We start from the raw sequence: 22,082 nt of genomic DNA on the forward strand, positions 1-22,082 counted from the left end.
AGGTAAGTACGGGTCGGGTGCAGACGAAAAACAAGAGGTTGAATGAATAGAAAGTGAGGAAGAGACGAAGGACGAGTCACCACATTAAAGGGATAAAGATAAAAACGTTTCCACCTTTTGCAAGCTTCTCAGGCGTGTATAAACATCGAAGGCTATACGAGTTTTCCATTTTCAAGAGAATAAGTTATAGTTTCATGGTGCCAAAATGCGTTTCATACTCAACTCATACTAAGTACTACCCTAAAGGTAAATGGATGAATTATCGTGGTTGGCGATGGATAGTTTCTATACTTAAGCAAGAAAAAATGACTCACTTGGCATAAAGATATTCATATTCTGGTTTTTAGTGGATTTAGAAGAAATTATAGTCGCAAACTAAAGATATGTAAAGTTAAGTCAATTTGCGTTTTAAAAAAATATTCTGCTAAGAGGAGAGTAGAATAAGAAAAAAAATATTTCTGCATGGCTGAACCGATCAGTAAGCATATTGTAATCCCGCTTATATGTTCCGTTTTCCTGCTTCTAATTAAGAGAATTTTACTTTCTTTTTTTTGGAAAAGACGGCCTAAAATGTGTATTTAATAATGTTATACATAATTTATACAAGTAAAAAATATTTAATGTATAGATAATATGGCAATTCATCGTCAATAGCAATATATATTTATCGTTATTTTGGAGATGGGCCACTAATAAAATGAACCTGACGTTTTAAACGGCGACGAGAAATGTTTACTTTTCTAGTTTCAAGGGTAAATTATTATGTTTTTAAAAGGATGAAGTAAAGACCTTGGCGGACAACTAAGACGAAACTATAATAAACCTAGCGAGCCATTTTCTACACTCCAAAGTACCTACAATTAACCATCAATAACAACCAATCATCTATATATCATTAGCGCTGTTTCACTTTCAGCATTTTACTACACAGTTTTGGTGACATAGCACAATGTACTATTAAAATATGTTCAAGCTTAATTCACTCTGTGCACAATGCTATTATTATGAATTTACAGTGTATTGCATACAGAGTACGTAATGTTACACATACATTGCAATACGATGTACACCTAGGTGTATGTCGTATTGTGCACAGGACATATATAATTCTAGTATTTCCAAGCAGCTACCCACACTCAAAATTGTGGACTCCAACATCTCTCGCGTAGAAGCAAATAAATTATAATGTTTTAGAAAAAAAATGAAGTAAAGACCTTGCCGGGGTCCTAAGAAGAAAGGAGGACAAGGGGGGCGTGGGAGCGAGGCGGGCCCTGAATTAATAATGACGGCGAACATGTGGAGGGGTTAAGGTGGGAGCTGTTGGGGCGGTGTCCACTGTGGGGGTGCTGCTTGTTTGCAAGGGGGAGAAGGCACACGTGGGGGCGAGGCGCACCCCCTCCTCCCCTCGAGGTCGCATGGAGAGACGTGGGAGGACCGAGGACAGCCGCAGGGGGAGTGGGGGCGAAAAGAGAAACAAGAGTTGAGTGGCGGGTAAGGGTTGCGTATTGCCGCCAGGCGTCTTTCATACCGACAGACTCTTTGAGTAAGGGAGTCCATTGGACGTCAAAAAGTGTTGCGTCTTCCGTCCGCTGCGAGCATCGTGGCGCTCCCGTCTCTCCCGCTCACGGACTGGATCCTTCCCCAACATAAAGCGAGACAGTTCTCTTTCTTCGTTCAATTTTTAGCGGACGCGTATTGCGAGCGGTTTTGTTCCTCGTTCCTCTTCACTTCGATCGAAGACACAAAATCGAGAAGTGACACCTTCGACAGTGTTTCGAATGTCCCGGCTTTTCCTCGAAGGCAGAGATGTCGAGGTTCTGGGCGGCAAGTACTATTTCCTTTTTTTTCTATATTCCTTACAGCACGCGCGGAAATTGAAGAAAAAAAATATTTTCTAGCCTAGGCCATTTCTGGTATTAATTTCACGCACGATTTTTTCCACCGTTTAGATTAGTAAAATAAAATAACCATTCACATTCATTAGCAAAACTTATCGATTACTTTTTTACAAGGTCGTTGTCATAAAAACGTTTTGGGAGATTCAACTGGGCAGCGAATGATTTCGATGATTGTTCAGTTGAATGGAATACGCTTCAGACTGTATCTTTAAAGCATTTCGGAGGGAGCTTTAATACCTAGGCCCTCTCGCACGCTTCGGCCCTGCATTTTGAGAACATACTTTTTCCAGAAATAGGCCCTGAAAACAAACCGAAACCTCTTTTTTTTACCTTATGATGGCAATGACAACCTCCCTTAATGGTATAACGCCCAGGACCACATGAACTACCGACAAGATATATCACAAAGACAGCGGCAGCTTAGTATTTTTTCCAATTATTTTATGAAACACAAATAGCAGTCGACCATGGCAAATCGAAGTGGGTACACAAGTTTAACAAAACAACACCTATCTTATTTGAAAGAATTATAATGAATTGTTTCAGTAAAATTTTTGTAACGCGAGCTGACTTGCGATTTAAATTCATATGACATGCAACGACTCGTGAATGAAGCGTATATTTCTCCTCGCAATCCGCGATATTGATTCTAATCAAGCATGAAAAGAGCGTGTCCCAATACCTAAATTAATAGGTCTACAAAACATTTTTTTTTTATATATATGAGCTTTTTATTTAAGACAAAATCAATATTATTCTGTTTTCCCTACGTCAATTCATGACATATGTAGCCAAACAAGACACTATAAATTTATTCATATGTTCCTTTGTTAACAATAATAATATTCATGCTGACATACGACCTTACTGTATCACTCCAACTTCCATTGCACTAATATCATTTCAGGAGTAGCATGAAATATGTTAGATAATTAGATCCCTGCGCCTAAGGTAATCAGGTTACGTTTATAGAAGGAAATAATGTAAGAAAATTAGAATTATTCACTATGTTTACATCATTCTCAGACGTCCATGTGTGTTACGGTCAGTGTCCGTTGAGAGTCTATACCTGGAGTAAGAATCCACAAGACGGCAAATATGCGAAGATATTTCCTTACTCAAAGCACATTTACCACCCAGGTTCAAAACGCATTCAATGCATTTCGCAAAGTAAACATACACTACGACTTGGAGCAAAACGATTGAAATAAAATATTTTCAACTCAACATCTGGGTATTTTCAGAATATGCTGTTCTGAAATCGTAATGTTGAGTCCCGAACATATTTTCCTTATCTAAATCATTTAAATGAGCTGGATCGTAGAACACGGATGTGAATTTCTTTAAGTAATTCACATTGCGTATTTCGCGGGCATAATTGGAAATTAGTTCAACAATGGCGTTTTCTATAAATTTAACACGATTTTTTGATTCACCTCATAATTCAAATAATTTTCAGTCAAAATGCTTCAATTATCTATATTGCATTGAATATATTGGAATCAAATTACTTGTCAGTACCTTACGCTCTAACTTGACGCTCTCTTATAATCTTACCCGCGCGGTATCCCGAGAAAAGTTTTTACACCTTCAATTTCGTCAAAAAAGATAGGACAAAACATTCAATGTCGCAAATAAGATCTTTTGCAGAGACCTTTTTCACAACCGACTGAGGAAAATAAAGATAAATATCAAAAATTCGTGAACAGTTATCCTTACCGAAGTTTTTTTTGCTATTTTTTCAAATACAACATAATAAACTGCCTAATACGACCGTAATTCAACTGGTTATGGTTTTTAGCGAATATTATGCGAAATCAAATCGCAAAATTAAAGTAACTCTCTATCAGCTATTTTGATATTTCCACCAACGAAAACTCGTAAAATTGACATTTTACTATAGCAGCTCCAATTTGATAAAGCATTTCTCGATTTTTTTTGTGCATCTTAAAACTTAAATAGAGATTTAGAATGTGGATAATTTAAACGTAATATTTTAAAGCTAATAATACTCTTCCATCTACATTAGCCGGCCATAGAGCTGTTCCCATTTAATTAACGGGCTTTTACAGGATTCATTTGCTAATGATAATAAAAAGTAGGCCGTTTAAGGTCATTATTTTGATCATGATTCAGGAACGATAATTATTGCCAAAACGGCAAATATAATGCAGCCTTAATACACATCTTTCGTATGTTAAATATTGCCATGGCGCACTATAAAAGCCAATATAAAAATCCGGATTTTCAAATTCAATTTTTATAAATTATAGCACGAGAAGCCTCGTTATCTTGGCCGACCTTCGTAAGTTAATGGTATTAATGGAAGGAATAGCGTTTCACCGTGTTAGCATCAGGTGAATGCGTCACACTGTTAAGCCGAAATCCATAAGAGTTCGATTAAACGAAATATTTATACAGTGCCGCCACGAAATCACGAAATGAGCCGAAGGCATTCATAACAAACAATGCGATGACCTTCAACTTCCGAACGGAAACGTTCGGATACACTTACGACTTAACCTTGAAGAGTTGACGCGCAGAGAACGTAAGCTAAATTGTATCTCTTTGATTTTTCATAATTTGATAGTTGTATGATTTTTTACAGAAAAAGGTTACAACATAAAATGTCTTAATCGAAAATAAAAGGATATTTGTAATAAATTCACTTATCAGACCGTAGTGAAATACTATGATGAAAGGTACACGTTTACAGTGCGAGAATTATTTTCACTACACATTACAGAGAAACGAAACAATAATAAGAGCGTGCATTTTGAAACAAAATATAAAATCCGGCCCTTAAAATAGGTTTAAATTTATAGCCATTTGTAGCATAATAATTTGGAGTAATGTAATTTAGTAAAATACTGATATGTTTAAAAATACACACAATTAATGTTAGGAATAAATGTGCGCAACTGAAAACACTATAGAATCCTATATTAATTTTAAAAAAACTACCTTGAAGTATTATTTTGCTATAGAGTTCATGGTAATATCAGAGCTGCAAGCTGAAAAATCAATTTCACTTTGAATGATAAATATGAAATTTTCACAGAACAAGCGATATTTTATGGCAGTAATGACGAAATATGAAATGCCCTTAATATTTTTTTCAGTGTAAAAGCTTCGAAGCGTAAAATTACGTTCTTTCAATAGAATCAAATCAAGTACCGCTTTTTTAGAGATGAATGGTAGCTTAATTTGAATCAAAATGATTCTGTTTTTCTGCCAACGCAAAAGCGAACAAGCTACTAATTAGAGCTGATTTCCGGGTTGATAAGGCAACATATTGTTTGGTTCAGTACAGTCACTTCGATATTTCCAAAGGAAAAATAAGACACTGTGGAAAATGATAGAGCCAAGTAATTATCTGTTATTTATTTTTCCTGAATCAAAGGTTGAACACATACCGCAAATCTTGGCTATAAGAAAAAAAGTAATCTTTATACGATAGAGAATAGACAAAGCAATGGCAAAACAAGTAAAATGGAAAAAATATAGTGCGATAAAAAAACGTTAAGAATGTTTCCATAGCTAAAATTTAGTTTTATTTTATAATTGATTATCATATATAATATGTACACAAGCATGTATTGGATTTTTCTTTTTAGAAGACTGAAATATTTCAACCTCATAACTTTCATTGCAATTTATTGGTATATTTTACTTTCCATGATGAAGGTTAAAATGTAAAAAATGTTACTTTGTTACCAAATCGAAATTCGATTTCTGCATGAATATTTGTCCTAAATTGGCAATATTTTATTATCATCTTAGATAAATTCCCTACTTTTAGTTCCTACCGGAGGGGAAATGCTTGCAATACCGATAAAGATGACCCCTTTAAGGGAAATGGCGGAAGAATTGACAATTGCTTCTGATGGGACAAGCATGTAAGATCGATCGAAGGTCAGAGACACAAAAGGTGGTCCGCATCGCGTTGGTACTTTTCTAAGCGGGCAATGGTCTGACCCCAATGGTTCAGACCCTCACGTAATGATACTACGGCGGAAATGCCAAGATAAAAAGTCTCAAAATGCTACAAAAGTAGTACAAAAAAGAGCACAGGAATTCACTCACGATCTATCAGTTCAATTTTGCCTTTTACGCGACAAGTTACTCGTTTAAAGCTAATACCACTTAATCGACATTTCCAGGTTATGTGAGTAACCCTTTTCGCTATTTGCCAGTATCTTTAATACAAATATTTTAAATGAGAGTACTGCGGTGAAATTGTTTCACATTTTAGATACTGACAAAAATAAAATACGGTCCACTCTCTATGATCTGAAAATTTCCAGACGATATCGTGAGCATTTAGCTAGTAATTCGTCGTGGGAGTAATCCTCCTAATCCTTGCACCCGAGGGAGCAACCACGCTGTCACGAGTAACCAGCGATAATCTCTCCAACCCAGGGGCCAAGTCAAGTAATCTCGCGTATCCTTTGCATGAGAGAGATGATGCCAATAAAGAAAAGGAGAGAATGGAACGGGAGTGAAAACAGTTAACGCCGAAGATTTCCAAAAAGATGTAGAAATATTGCTCCCTCCCGGGTTCCTCTCACGTGTGTTAACTATTGTAGACAGTATTTTCTGGTCTATTCCAAAATGTGTCTTCACGACGATGTGATTTTTTCCATTCCTGAAGCCAGTATTCCCTAAAATATTCTCAGCCGAAAAATGGCTGCAGTCATAGAGCTAAAACGTTGCATACCAAAGTCAACGCACGTGATGGGAATCCAGGAGAACTAAATATTTCTTTAGGATTTTAACAGATATAATGCATTTGAATGGTAACACCACGATAAGGGTAAACATATGTTATAAATCGGAAGGAAATACCTTTATAAGCAAAAACTTGTAGTTAACTTCGGTATGAATTGAAGAAATATTGGTCCATATTCAAGTGATAAACAGAATATAGGAGCAAATAGTAGCTATAAAAGGCTGCTTTAAAACCGTAGAAGGAAACTTATAGAAAAGGAGCAATTCAATGCTACTGAGAAACACCCGGAGGGTTAATCGATAGAATGCATTACAAAGCGAGTTCAAAGGATATGGCTGCCATTAGGAATTAAAATATTCGACCAAAGTAAAAGGATATAAGAGACGGAGACATCACAAAAAAGTTAGAAATCGATAAAAAAATGCATTACGACATGCAGGCAAAAATGACGACGCCTACGCCATAGCACTGTATATACGTACAGTCGGCGCACCAGTCTACTCTGAAGAATGATGGAGAGAAAAGACCAGTCAGAACTCCATTATGGATCCTAAAGAAATAAGCTCCGAGAGATTTAAATTATAAATAATTAAAAAATATATCAGCCAACTGGAGGCATTAGAAATTTGTGAAGGGAGATAAAAATGGAGATGATTAATTCGACTAAGAGTAGGAACAAAGTTCGAACGAGTTCATTTAAAAATTGCAAATAAAGAATATAAATTAGTATATATAAGGTAAAAACTTGGGAGTGGAAGAGAATATCGATTAAATTCATAAAAGAATTTCAAGGAACTGGTTCATATATTTCAGCTTTTTTCCTTATTTACCATATTTCTATATCTATCGCAGCACCATATGAGAATCATGAGAATCTTTTTTCTCACCTTCTAATTGTTTCTTGGGTAGCTGTCAATGTTTCAGAATCATTAAGGACAAAAGGTTTATTAATATTGAAACATTTATTTCCATTAAATTCAACACTCAAGGAGAAGGATTTTAATTAGATCTATTTATTCCATTTGCTTCCTTTTTCCATAGCTATACATTAGTTGGGATTTCAATATTCATGATCAATTAAGCCGTCATCGGCGGCGGAGGGGTAAAGTCTTCTCCCGCTAAACCAACGGTCGCGGGTTCGAGTCCCGCCTCGCTAAGTTATTCTCGTCCAGGGCATGGATATTTGTGCACGTGGGCACGAAATGTTATCAAAAGTCCCGATGTAAAGGCCGAATGGTGCTGTTTTCGGAGGTGTGGGAATAAATAAAAAAATGACCTCGACTTTTGACTACTGCCCAGCTATCTTGAATGTATTAATGAGGGTCCTCAGACGAGGAAGTTAACATTTGAGTCACCGTGTTTATGCAAAACCTTCTGAATATGCAATCCATTCTCTTTTGCTTGTCATGGTGGCATGCCGGACACTGTCCTGACATTTTAATCAAAGATGAGGAGGATTATGACAAAAACCTTACTTGAAGTTAGAGACGCATGGAAAATCAACAAACTGAATTCTGTTTGAAGCTATGGGAGCTTGATAGCCATTTTAGATTAAACTGAACTTCATGAATTTACATCGGTAACGGATTAAAATTATTTTTTCTTTTAACTAACTCCATTGCAGTATGAATGTTATCAACAAATGGGCAGCGTTTTCAAGAATAATGTTGGCTTAGCACGCATATAGTCCAGGATGACAGGATTGTCTGAGGAAAAATAACTCTTATAGCTGGAGAAATACAAAAAAATTATGGGAAAAAAGGAGTATCGTTAGAGAGCTAATCATTCATCCAATTATTTTTCTCGTCTTTCATACCGGCGTCCAAAACAAATTGCCCCAAAGTGGTTTAAAGACCTGATGTTTAAAGATTCAGCGCACAGTCATTGCTCCCTTCCCACAACGTACGAATTTCACACGTTTATGCCTTCGTCCGCGAAATCTAACCCCACCTATCCAAATAAACCATGGGGTCGAATTTGAATCACTGAGTAATCAGCCATCGTCTTGGAGATGGCAAACTGAATCATCGAAATGTGGGTATTCAACTGGAAAACCCAAGAGCACCCTATCCCAAGCAGAAGGGGAGGAGTACCCCATCCTAATCAGGCTGGAAGGAGCACCTTATCTAATCCTAAACGGGGGGAGGAGAGCACTGTACATGAAACCCCCTCCCCCGAACTTTGGAAAATATTCAGCGTTTGACCTGTCTACCGCTCACCGCTTAGAATTAGCGAAGTACTTCCTTCATCCACCAAATAACAGGTGGATGAATTCTGTTATTTGGGAAGCAAGATAACTAGTGACGGGAGAAGCAAGAAAGAAATTATCAGCAGAATAGCCCAGGCGAAGATAGCATTCCACCAAAAGAGAGACCTGCTTACAGCGGGAAACTTAAATATGGAAGTAAAGAAACAATTTATAAGAACCTACATCTGGAGTATGCTCCTATACGGAAGTGAGGCATGGACAATGACCGCAGCGGAGAAAGCAAGGATAGAGGCCTTTGAAATGTGGTGCTACAGAAGAATGATGAAAATCAAATGGATCGACCGAGTTAGTAACGAGGAAGTCCTAAGAAGGGTAGGAGAGAAGAGAATCCTCATGAAAACCTTAATAAGAAGACGGAACAACCTTATAGGCCACATCTTGAGACATGATGGCCTGATGAAGACAATCGTCGAAGGACAAGTGGAAGGCAAGAATGGAAAAGGAAGACCTCGAACAAAATATATGGAACAAGTAAAGAGAGATGTGAAAGAGAAGAAATACGTAGGAGTGAAAAGATTACTGATAGGAGAACTGAGTGGAGAGCTGCGTCAAACCAATCCTAGGATTGTTGACCAGTGATGATGATGATGACTTCCTTTTCATCGCTTAGAATTTACGTACTTACTATATTATAAATTTCACATATATATTTTCATATCACATTATTTCACGCATACGTTTAAGTATCATGTGGAGCCCTAACTTAATCCTAGCATACACTTCGAAAATTTCAGCTCTTATAATTGATATTTTACTTTTCAGACGTGTTTTGGAGGCTCAGAGGAGCAGTCGAGCCCACGTAGGAGAAGAAGGCCAGGAAGGAATGACAGCGACACGGATAGCTCATATGATACGGATAACGAAGAGAGTGACTACGAAGATGGGATGAAAAAGTTTGGGCTCGGCGATAGAAGACATATTGGTCCCGGCAAGTTCCACAGAGAGGAGGACATTCGACTAGAAGATGTGGTCACTAGCGAAGACTTTAGGAGAGATGGAACGATCAGAGGTAACTATGACTTTACAACAAACGATTTTGATTTTTCGTGGTGAATAATATTCAGGAATTCTTCTCTGGGTCTACACCAGGTTAACTCAGTCGCATTAGCAGACGTTTCGTAAAACGACTTGTCTTGCATTCTCAAGGCGTATTACCTTCTGAATGAGCAAATTCACACTCTGAAATATAGTGTAACTCACAATTTATTTTAGTGAACTTGGTTATTCAGATAGTGACACTCCTTGAGAATGGAAGACGAGTCGTTTTCCGAAACGTCGGCCAATACGAGTGAATTAACCTGATATAGAACCCGAGGAGAATTCCCGAATGTCTATACAATTCTAAAAGGTAGGCTTCCGCAGTCAAAATTGGCCATTGCACTATCTCGGTCTTCGGGGTGAAGCCCTGACGAGTTGTCACAGTTCACATACCAGGCAAACTTTTAGGAAGCGATGCAGCACTCAATCTTCATTCATTCATGTTTATATCAAGCGCTGGATCTACTCTACAGTTGATCGCTTGGTGTGCCCAGAAGATGGAGTGCTACATCGCCTCCGAAACGTCTTCCAGGTATGTGAACAGTTACAACTCGATGCGGCTTCACCCCGAAGACCGAAATAGTGAAATGGCTATACAAGTTGAACAGGATGAGGTTTACTGTGGTGGATGAAAACCATATAAGGAGGACGCCTCACTCACGCTCTACCGGTCATTATTCGTTTAAATTTTACGCCGATACCATGACATTTTGAAGGCATACTAATTATATCACTCCCAACATTTGCCTCAGTAGTATATCATTGTCAGATTAATAATTTTATATTTGAAATGCAGATACATACTGATATGGTACAGACAAATGCCTTAATACATATGCCGACAAATGTTGCCTAAAACACCGAGAAAATTTCGAGGCGATAACTTTGAGACTGTATCTTGCTGTCATTTAAGTCGATCCCCGTCGAAGGGAATAGCAAATTCACAGTACACATCTCTAATGAATGAGTAGTAACAGGTCATTTGTTAGTTTCCTGGTTCGGTAAGAAGCCTTATGCATACTGGCGAAACAGTTTTACTTGGAATGAGGACAATTAGAAAGACAACCTCGTAACCATTAAAATCTTAAGATGAGATTTCAAAATGATAAATTATAGACAGCCTGTAATGTACCCATGGGTGTCATAAAACGCCGCATAATATTCCTTAGGAATTAAAAAAAAATCTTTTTCTTGAACTTCATTTCCGATATCAGCGTTAACTTCGGTGATATTTTTTTTTAATTCTTGGAGTAAATATGTAGTATTTATTTAGAGAAATTTTTAAGATGAGAACTCAAATTAGGTGTAGCGAAATGATAGTAAGATAATATTCCTTTTCTCACAGCTTTCCGGGGGGAAGTAGTTACTATTGTACTTGATAATGACCTAACGGTTGAAACGCGTCGTACTTTAAATAAAACTGTGGAAAAGTGCCATCTCCATTTTCTTTTTATACTTAAAGGATGTCATTCCACTACATTTCGCATGCTTCTGTTACTTTTATTCAGAATAGTTACTTCAATGGTAGGCTAGGGTGGTACAATTTTCGCATTAAGTCGTATGAATACTGAAGCGGGGTTTCAACTACCTCCGCACCTTGATATTTATCTTTTCTTTCAAGGTCCAACGCCACTTTATTTTGTCCCCTAATCGAGTAAATAAAATGCTCTCTGTAATCAATAGGTTGACATATACATTGACTCTCTCTGAATATCTGATGCAAGGAACGTATTATTGATATGAGAGGTTGGCGGTCGATAACTAATCGGGATAAGTGAATTTTAAAGATATGAATACACGACGTCGTCCACTTTTCCATCTTATTACTAATGTGAAGAGGAAGATTAACGATAAATAAAAATATGACAACTACAAGGAATTTGTAAAAAGTAAAGAAGCTTTCAATATTGGTTAGACACGATTTTATATTCAAAACTTAACTAATGCTAGTGAAGGAGCTCAACACTGATGTAAAAAACAGCACAAATGTAGTTTGCGTAACAAGAATTGAACTGAAAATACTCTTCTGATTTCAGCTTCAAGCTGGCAAAAAACTGAAATAGACATTCCATAATAAATGATTGAATAATGCCACTTTTTATGTTTTTTTTAGCACTAGTGGCGTTATTTGAGATTTTTTCCCGCGATTTTGGCTGGTTTTCGGACCTTACTACCTCATTCAGAAACTGTCAGCAATAACGAAGTGAAGAAAATTCACATTCGCGATACTCGAATATAGCCCCAGGCATAAGGAATTGACGTTTCGTCGCCGCAACCTTGAAAGATGGGAACGACATAAAATAGGTGTCTTCTTCTCTTTCAAACTTCAAAGGATTCGGTAATAAAAGAATTTCGTAAAAGAGTCAATTCGGTTACTAGATGGATTACAGTTACTACTTCTTTTTAGTAGTTGCTAATGTTTCCAAAGAAAGGAATACCAGGATGCAAATGAAAACAGCAAAACTAAATCTTCGTGAAGTCTTCTCCGCCTCGCGACCGGGTGAATCATGCACAAAATCTGTTTCTCAGTTGACTTAAGCAACCATTAATTCGGAAGAGAACATAAAGGCAACTGTGCGTAATCTCTTCTCGGGATTCTCACAGGGTTAAGTAATCCATATAATTGGATAATTGGCTAATATGGATAATTTAACCCAGTGGGAATCCCGAGTAGACTTTACACACATTATTCACCGAGAAAGCATCAAATCATATTAATGCAACTGTCATCAACTTCCACCGAGGCCCGCCAAGTGACTTACACCACGTCTTTCTATAAATTTTCTACATCGTGAATCTAAAGCAAAATTCTGCTTTGTGTCGGTGGTTATGTAGCGAGTAACCCTCTGTAAAAGACGTATTCTATAGCCTTCGCTGATAATATTCTCCGGCAAAGTGTAAGAAATAATTAAAATCAAATTGTTGCCACAGTACAATCTCTGTAATACGGCCTTGCGGTAATCCGACACGTCCAGTAATCCGGCGTGCAGGGCTGGCGACCTCCCTTCGGCTAATATAATTTCATACGTTTTCAATAAAAGATTGTTTTATACGTGGTAAGTATTTATTTTATTATTATATAAGCAGGTGTTAGTCATTTCATAACCATTTGCATGAAGTTTTGGCTACATGATCCACTACATCGGTAAATGTTCTTTGCAAAGTCACAGTGGTGTCCAGGGTTCATTCTGCCTTTATTGACCATAATCGTTATTATTAATTAGGTTATCTACCTTGACTTACCCTAGGCAGTAAGAAGAGTTGGCGTCACGATAAGTATTTATTTGCAAAATCATACCATAAAAAGCTTTTGCGCATCGTGCTTGTTTTCTGTACTTTTCCAATAATCCAGCGTTTTCGATTATCCAGGAATGCCACGGTTGCATGCAGCCGTGGCATTGTCGGGACGTCGAAATGCATGTGTCGGATTACCGATATCGTAGTGTAATACCTGAACAAATGAGAAATACTCTATCTACTCATCTATCGCCTTATCTATTCACAGGAAGGGGAGAGATAAGCGTCCTGGATGTCCCGAACACCAGGGTTCCACCCGCAGTCACCCAATTCGTCGAGCTTGTGCTCAAAGAAAGCCAGAGGGGACCCCCAGAGCAGCCGATACCATTCATGAGGACGGATGGAACCACTGGAGCGACCTCGAGGCTACCTTATCACACGGACACCGTCTTACCGCAAGTGTCCCTACTCAGGGAGGCGAGCCGAAGACAACAGGTCCTGGTGCCACTCCCGGACGCCTCCTCGGACTTCGTGATATCGGGAAAGGGGGAGGAGAGGAAGAGGGTGAATAGCGGCGGGAGTATAAGCAGTAGCGGGAGTAGCGACGGCGAGAGCGAGGGTACCAGCAGCACAAGTAGCGGTATCGGTGATAGCTTCGCCAGCGGTAACGACACGGGCGGTTCGGGCGGAGGTCGACTCGATGGCGCCGGGATGAAGGCTTTCCAAATAGGTCAGTACACCTATATTTCACTTTAATTTCGCGGGTGAGATTTCATGAGAGCCCGGACACTCTCAGAAGGTTTCGCTAATGGGGAGGGGTAGTACGAGTCAATATGCTTTGGGGGGTGAGGGATGAGATGGCCTGGGGCGAGAAAAATTTTGAAAAATGACATTCCTAAATATAAATTTTACGTAATTTTGGCACAAAAAATTTAAATTTAAGCAGATGCTGTTATTATATTTCAGAACCTGGCAATATATTTAAATAACTTTTTCATTTCTCTGATGCGATCTATCCCCTCATCCCCCCCATAGTGACGCCACTAGTACGGTTAGTACCGAGAGAGAGGCGGAGCGAATTTAACGTTGCCAAATGTACAATAGTCGCCCTAGTTTGTCACTGAAAACGTCACGTCAATGGGGTCGATCACCAATTTCTCCTCATTGTCGATCTTGATAGAGTTTGAAAAATAAAGAGATATTTTTCTGTATTTAAATCCATTAATTGCATCTTGAGCTATTCGCAGCGAAATACCGATGGGCATAATCGTAGATGAGTTGATGACGTCACGAGCTCACGCCGAGCCAGCCAACGATTTTCAGCTACTCCTCTCGCCCTGGCGTTGTCCTCCATCGGCTCACTGTTTTTTAGAAGCTTGTAAGCGATTCCTTCCCCCATGAACGGTTCTCCCTGAACGAGCAAATGAAACAGAAATCCTTTGACGTCACCACCTCATGAAAAATAGAGCTGTGAGGCGGGAGAGTCTTATTTGGTGATTCGCGACTCCCTCCCTTCCGCAGACCGCACACGACTCCTTTCGCGCACACTGTGCGTGTTGGAGTCGTGAGCGGTAGAAGTCGGCTCCATCCGCACACGACTCCCTTTGCGCACAATGTGCGCTGGAATTGTGCGAGGCGAAGTCAAGACCCCCGGTGCTCATGACTCCCTCAGCGCACAATGTGCGCGTTAGAGTCGTGTGCGGTGGGAGTGGGACTCCATGGGCACACGACTCCTTTCGCGCACACTGTGCGTGTTGGAGCCGTGAGCGGTGGAAGTCGGACTCCATGCGCACACGACTGCTACCACAAACATTTTCCGTGTGAGGCTCATGGCACGTTTGGCGGGTCAAAGGGAGCATATGGCACTTTTCGCGGGTAGCCCACTTCTCCCCTTTTCACGCCGCTTGAAATATTCTCTTGATTCATTTTAATTATTATTTTTTTTTCTTTTCTTGACCTTATTTAATATATAATATGGTATTTCCTGGAGTATAGGTCATTTAAACAAAAGTTAGCAGCCAACGTTTCGATTTATTTTCTTAAATCATCTTCAGGGCTATGTTAGAAAAAGTGTGAAACAATATAAAAACAGAGGATAAGACGATACACAATATTTATACATAAAGAAGGAACAATTGGTTTTTTTATATATAATACAATATAATTTAAAGAAATATGTATATATAAACATATATATAAGAACAGAATGTAATATACAAAAAATTTTGACATACCTCTAAACTTTGAACATATTTATTTATGTTTTGTTTCTAAGGTATTGCCACAACCTAGGTCAAAAGTTTTTGTATATTACATTCTGTTCTTATATATATGTTTACATATACATATTTCTTTAAATTATATTGTATTATATATTAAAAAAACCAATTGTTCCTTCTTTATGTATAAATATTGTGTATCGTCTTATTCTCTGTATTTTATATTGTTTCACACTTTTTCTAACATAGCCCTGAAGATGATTTAAGAAAATAAATCGAAACGTTGGCTGCTAACTTTTGTTTAAATGACCTATACTCCAGGAAATACCATATTATTGATTCATTTTCTGGGTATTACTCTAAAGTCTCTCACATGACCCTTATCGTAATTCTCTCTCCTGCATGTTTCATGCACCGTGAAAGAAAAATGGTGGAAGATGCTCATGTAAAAGTTTTCGGCAACGGCAAATTTATGAAAATAATCCGAAAATACAAGACAAAAATGAAAATTTGTTCCAACACAAACAAGTAAAATTTATCGATGAAATTAATTATGAATTGTTAAGATGATCATGTAGTTTCGGAGAGAATATTTTGTAACAACAGAATTTTTAAAATTGCCATTCTCCGTCTTCCATGACAAATACAACGTATCGGCAGAATTGGTTCCTCAGATATATCACCTGTTAAACATTGTGACTATGCAATACGTGATTGATTTGAAATCAATTTTTTAAATTGTGATCTAGGAAATGTTGCATTTTAAATGTTCGTTCAGAAATCCCCCCTCACCACCTTTCCCCTTCTTCCTCTTCCCTCTCCCCTCAACCTAGAAGTGCTTTCCTGAGTCGCACTGTGTGAGCGGCTCTCAGTGAGGCAGCTCCACAAAAAGAGTAGTTTATGGCATCACTAGTCTCGTGAGTAATTGCTATTATAGCAAGATCTCTCTATAGTACGAATTCAAAGTGGTTAGAAAATTCCAGCTCTGAAAGGAATATTTCTCTATCGATCATACCCTATTATCTTGAGTTTCTCTTTATAACCCTTTGGTTATCAAATATAATCAGTACAAGTAATGCAACGATAAACTTGCTTGTATCCGCTACCCAAGTTTGAAAGAGAAGTGTTGCTAGGAAGTTCTACGCAAGACCGGAAAAAGAGGAAGTTAGAGGATGAAGTTCGAGCAACAGGATTGAGGGAGAGGAAAAAGAAAGAATCGAAAAGTTTTTCAATCAGCGAGCTCCATGGAAATAAAGATCACAATTTCTACAACGCTGCTGGACGAGGATGGGAAATAAATTAGGTTTATAAAGTCTCACGAATCCCAAAAGTAAACGAATAACCGAAAGCTGTATGAGAGCTAAAATGACACAAGAAAGTTTCCTCATGTCGGAAAAATTTAACATCATTTCCGGACGAAGTGATGTTAAGTTTTACCGACATCCTTATACCCCTCAGGCAGCCAATTTCCTGGAACGTGGACACTTTGCTTTTCGCAATTTTACCCTACAATACCCAAGTATATGTCCATTGGTATTATCACATCAATGCATGAAAACTATTGCGTAGCCATGACAATTTTCGTGGGTGGTGGAGGAAGGGATTTATGCGGAGGAGAAATATATTTCGGAGGTGTTAACGGAAAGGAGGAAATTAAGCAATACGCGGGACTAGCCTCGGTGATAACTTTACAGAGTCACCCGCAATGCTCAAAATGAGCGCAAATTCCGCAGAGGAAAAAATGTTTCGCCTTGACGGGGATTCGAACCCGAATCAGCTGATTTCTGGCAAAGGACTCGACCGGAAATCGGGGGATCCGGGTTTAAATCCCGGTCGAGGCGAATGATTTTTCTCTCAGGGAAGGAGGAATTTCGGGGGGTTTCATTTGGAGGGAGCAACCATAGGTTGCATTCCACAATCATTTCGGGGAGGAGCAGTGGCGTAACTATGGGAGGAATAAGGGGATGGATCCCACCACCAAAGCCTCGAAGAAATAAAAAACATTTTTTGAAACTATTGTCGAATTTTGACATTTAATAACTTCAACCGCTTAAAGTTAAATTTTTATCTCCAAAATGATGTAAAATGTTCTTTCAAGCATGTCATTTTTCAAAAGGGAGGGTGGGAGGGTCGCCACCCCAGGCCATCCCATCCCCCCCAAAAACATATTCCTAGTTACGCTACTGGGGAGGAGGGAGAAGGGTGAGTCCCTTAACCCTTACCCGCTCGGCACGAACTTGCACGACAATATCGTATATCTTATTTTTTCTACCATCTCATGAGTTTAAATTAAAATTAACTAAAAATTTCTGAATTTAATGAATCTCGCTCGAGTCTCAATCTGTAACATTTACCTGGACTTGGAGTCATACAAAAACATCTCTCCATGACCGACATAGTAGGGTATTTTCTATGGAGAACTTGATGGTCGATAACAGTGGTGCTAAATAATGTTTGGCAATAACTTAAACAATGGATCGATAAATTAAGGGGGTTCAAGGTCGATGTAATACTAGGTTGACTCTTTTAAAATTAGGAAATCCCAATGTATCTTAAACTTAAATGAATACAGGTAATAATTTATACGGTGGGGGTTTACTACATGCTGCGGCTATACACTCGCGCAGAATTTATGAAAACAACTCAGACAGGGGCACTTATTTTTTTTCTTTATTTACATCATTTTTGGGAAGGGGTTATCCCCCGGGGGCCTCCCTCTGACGTCACACTTTAGTTTTATAAATCGAGCCAAATATTTTCATAATGTGCCTTTCAAACATTACTTGATATAGTTACAGAAGAGAATAAACATATAGATTTGATTCCGTCACTGAAAGGACTTCACGTTTTGATGTTTACACACAGACTCAGCCGCATCGTAAGAGCATGCGTTAGATCCGAAGTGTTTACGTCTCACACTGATCCTAAAATTATTATCTACTTTTTAGCATGAATTCAAAACCGCATGTAATAAATAACCTCGCAATAGGACAAAAATAATGTCTCTATCATATCCACAATCTCATGAAGAGTTGAGTAACACTTGAGCGACACTATCACTCATCTCGCTATCTTCCCGAGCTTCAAAACGTTAACTATGACACTGACTGCTGGATTGAGCCCCATTCTCAATAAATTAAGTAGAAGTATTATGACCCAGACTGATACGAGGAACATACCATCGATCACAGTTGAGACTGTGCATCAATCGAAAAATCAATTCTAGGGGACCTTAGCATATACCTCTTGACATGGACAATCTTTCTTGTTACTGTCTGATATATAGTTGAGATTTCTCAACCAATGGCTATGTTCAATCTTCATACGCCGTTCAAATTTATTGTGTACCGCCGGACTATCTTCTCGCCTTTCCCACTCCAAATTAAGAAATAGTTATGTAGTGATCAAGGCTTCATTCTGATGAGGCTTACTTCATAATACTCCAGTCCTCGTTGCTAAGCAATCATACCGTAAGATGACGACCTCGGTGCTCCCCGTTACCAAGGATGACGCCCATGCGTGTTTGCCCACATTATTATCAAGTCATCCATGCAAGTCTTAATCACACGAGGGGCAATTGAAGAGGTTTCCTGTTGACTCCCTCAATGGAGTCGTTAAGAGGGCACTCGTCAATTGCCTCCCTACTCACAAAAGGACCCGACATCTCACTGAGCATCAGACGCGGGAAGGCTTTTGGGTAGCTCTCACCTCCTGTCCTCCGTTCTGTTCGCCAAGGTTTCCCAATAAGTTACGGCATAGTAAACTTCCACTTCACATACAGCTAGAATCACCTACAAGTGTACAACATTAGTTCTCTCCTCCTGAGCCTAACTAGTTTCAGTAGATGTTTTATTCAATAAACAAGGTATTTTTCTGACATTACAAAATTAACTGATCATTAAACGTTGACTAAATACCGGTGAAATAAGGTTTTTAAAATACTGAAAGTTTTACATCCTCTACAACTCGTAAACTACAAATCCTACATTAAAAATTACAAGAATTGTACGCAAATCTGTATCTAATCCATCTAGTTTAATTTCATATTGTATTGTTTCGCTATAGGTAAAACATTTGTGGTTAATCACAAAACAGTGGCCTTCAATAGGGCCCTTTGACCCCGATCATCCCCTATGGGTCAAGAATTTTATAGGATATCTACGAGGTCCTGCCAGTGTGTAAAAATCTGCGGCTATACGATTTTTTTCCTAAAAAGAACGTCCGTTGACCGTACAAGTAAGAAGTGTTCGGAAAGCATCAATAAGCGCATTGTGGACTGTCACGGTCAAGGTATCTACCGATTCGATCGATGGATTTTTCTTCCTCATAGGAAAATCCACTAGAATTGGTAGAAAATTAATTGCGTATGCTTGGTTTCGCTATTTAGTGGGCCCTTTTCGCTCAGTAGCGTTAAGGTGTTTTTCCCCGTCCCCTCCCTTCCGTATCTTTCCTTTCCCAGAGGCGTCGACGGGCTCCCATCGCGGCGGCGCCTCTATCCTTTTTTCCATCCTCTCCAGCCCCTCCCCGGGTGATCGGGCGGATCAAGCCACGGGCTTGGGTCCCGGCCCCGGTGTGTTGTATCCTTGAGAGGGTTCACCTAGAACCCTCATATTTCTAGTCACGGTCAAGGCTGTTTTGGGAATTTTGCGCAGGATGAACGTATCCATCTGCCGCAGCGGATAAAATTTACGCGGTTTCTCGCGTCTCGAGTGTTTCCTAAGGTTGCATCAGGTATATGGACCTGTCAGTGGCCGACTGCTTCCCACGATACCCAAAAACTGCTACCCTCATAATCATCATCAATATACCCACTATGGTTGTATCACATCTTGGGATTTCAAATACATTTAAAATTTGAGGATGTTACCGGAAAATTAAATACTATTGGCATTTACCTTAATGCATGTTAGAAACTGGGAAGATAGATATATTGAATAGCATCTAAAAAACATACCAAGAAAGCATGGGCGCACCCAGCGAGAGGCAGGGCAGCTGCCCCCCCCACCCCCCCCCCCTCCCCATAGAAGCAAAAATCGCAGAAGTCTTTGAGCAAAATCAGTACTGAATATAAACGAAAGCATTCAACAAATTTCTTTAAACCCACGAAAAATGATATATATTAGTATAAGGTTATGTAACTAAAATAAAACTATTTTTCAAGGAAATTATCTCATAAATCCCATGTCTTGCCCCCCACCCCTAGACCATGGCTTGCCCTCCCTAGTTATGATCTTAGGTACGCACTTGCAAGAAAGTATAATATATCAGCCAATAGAAAAACTTAGCCTTTGAACAGTTTTTCTATATTTTTTTTTCATTCGTAGCATCAAAACCTTTTTCAAGCCATTTTTCATTCGTAATTTCAATGTCTTCATATTGAAACTATATTCTCTGCATAGGCAATGGGAACCGGAGTAAACCTAATGCTACACGGAGGTCAAAGAATCACTGGTCCCACGACGCGCTTCAAGATGTTGTAGTAGAAGATGTAGAAGTAAGCCATGGGAACCAAGTTAGGCTTCCATCCCGAGAGAGGATAGGAAGGCATCCCTTGAACATAGCTGAAGGAGTACATTTGCCAAATCACCACCGAGATTGGGGAGCAAGGAGGTTGTACGACACAGAGCTGCCCATAAGAAATCCGTCTCAGATTGGAAATAATCGCTATACAAGGTAAGAATTAAATGCCGTTAAAAATAAATAGATGAATAAGTATTTTCATCGTTGATATATCCAAAGGACGGAATGAATTTCTAAAATAGCACTTACTTAGCATTACCTCACGTGGTCTTCTCCGAGTCTACGATGAAATAACAATAATTCACAACAAAAAAATCATTTGGAATGCATGAAAGCAGCTCGGAGGTGATTCACTTTATTTGGTGTCAGGGCTCATTAAAAAGGGGTATATAAAATGCAAATATTTTACATTAACTTCTCGAAAATGATTAAAACTCGACAGATTAATAATCCTCTATGGTATCCCTCTCCTTTCAGGTACTGAAAATAAAAGAGAGAAGACGGCGCCATTCACTAATTGTAAGACCTAAGTTAACGCATCACCATCCATCAACATTTTGGTCCGATTTTATTACTAACTTCGTAAAGATTTTGCGCATAGGTTTATGGAAAAAAATTAAATTTAAATGAAAAAATATTAAGATCATTGCAAGATTTAGATGAAAATTCATAAAAAGACAAATATTTTTTTAAACGAATTTCCAGCTAATTGTCAAGATGGTCTATAGCGTAGATACTTCTGAAATCCCATATCTGCCGTACTTAAATAATGGAATATGCAATATGAAATAAAAAATAACCGCTGTATAAAGCTCCAAACATACGGATATTCTCACCGCGAAATTTCTACTTGTGACAACAGTTGTAACGTAGGAAAAACTGTTGTCACCCAAAGCGACGGGGTGAAATACCCGGAAGTATGGAACAAATAAGAAAACAAATAAAAAAACAACTAAGAGTGAATTTGGTACTGCAGAAGGAAAAAAAATAAAAACTTCCAAACAAACCTACGGTCAATCAGTGAATGAGTGAGCATGAAAGAAGTTCATTTTCTGTGCTTTTTCTCCACTTTGGATTTTCCAATTCTCTAATGCCCCACCCACAGCTGAGGCCTATGAATGATCGAGTGATAAAAATTATACGAATTACCCATTTCAAGTTCCATGCTC

At 38.7% G+C, this 22,082-nt stretch overlaps 1 protein-coding gene across 1 annotated transcript; it reads left to right on the top strand.

Moving 5' to 3' along the window:
* The first annotated feature begins 1,544 nt into the window (after positions 1-1,544).
* On the top strand, positions 1,545-21,521 carry LOC124160227. Its single transcript, XM_046536035.1, has 5 exons — positions 1,545-1,824; positions 9,662-9,908; positions 13,443-13,904; positions 20,793-21,066; positions 21,391-21,521. The coding sequence occupies exons 1-5, from the start codon at positions 1,807-1,809 to the stop codon at positions 21,395-21,397; spliced, it is 1,008 nt and encodes a 335-aa protein (XP_046391991.1). The 5' UTR covers positions 1,545-1,806; the 3' UTR covers positions 21,398-21,521.
* The last annotated feature ends 561 nt before the right edge of the window (positions 21,522-22,082 follow it).

This window comes from Ischnura elegans, chromosome 6 (assembly GCF_921293095.1).
Source record: "Ischnura elegans chromosome 6, ioIscEleg1.1, whole genome shotgun sequence".
In the NCBI taxonomy this organism is placed as follows: Eukaryota; Metazoa; Arthropoda; class Insecta; order Odonata; family Coenagrionidae; genus Ischnura; species Ischnura elegans.

Bases quoted from the DNA above. Each gene is read 5' to 3' on its own strand.
- LOC124160227 (XM_046536035.1), top strand. The intron at 9,909-13,442 runs GTAACTATGACT...ATCTATTCACAG, and splicing joins GAGAGATGGAACGATCAGAG to GAAGGGGAGAGATAAGCGTC. The intron at 13,905-20,792 runs GTCAGTACACCT...TTCTCTGCATAG, and splicing joins GATGAAGGCTTTCCAAATAG to GCAATGGGAACCGGAGTAAA.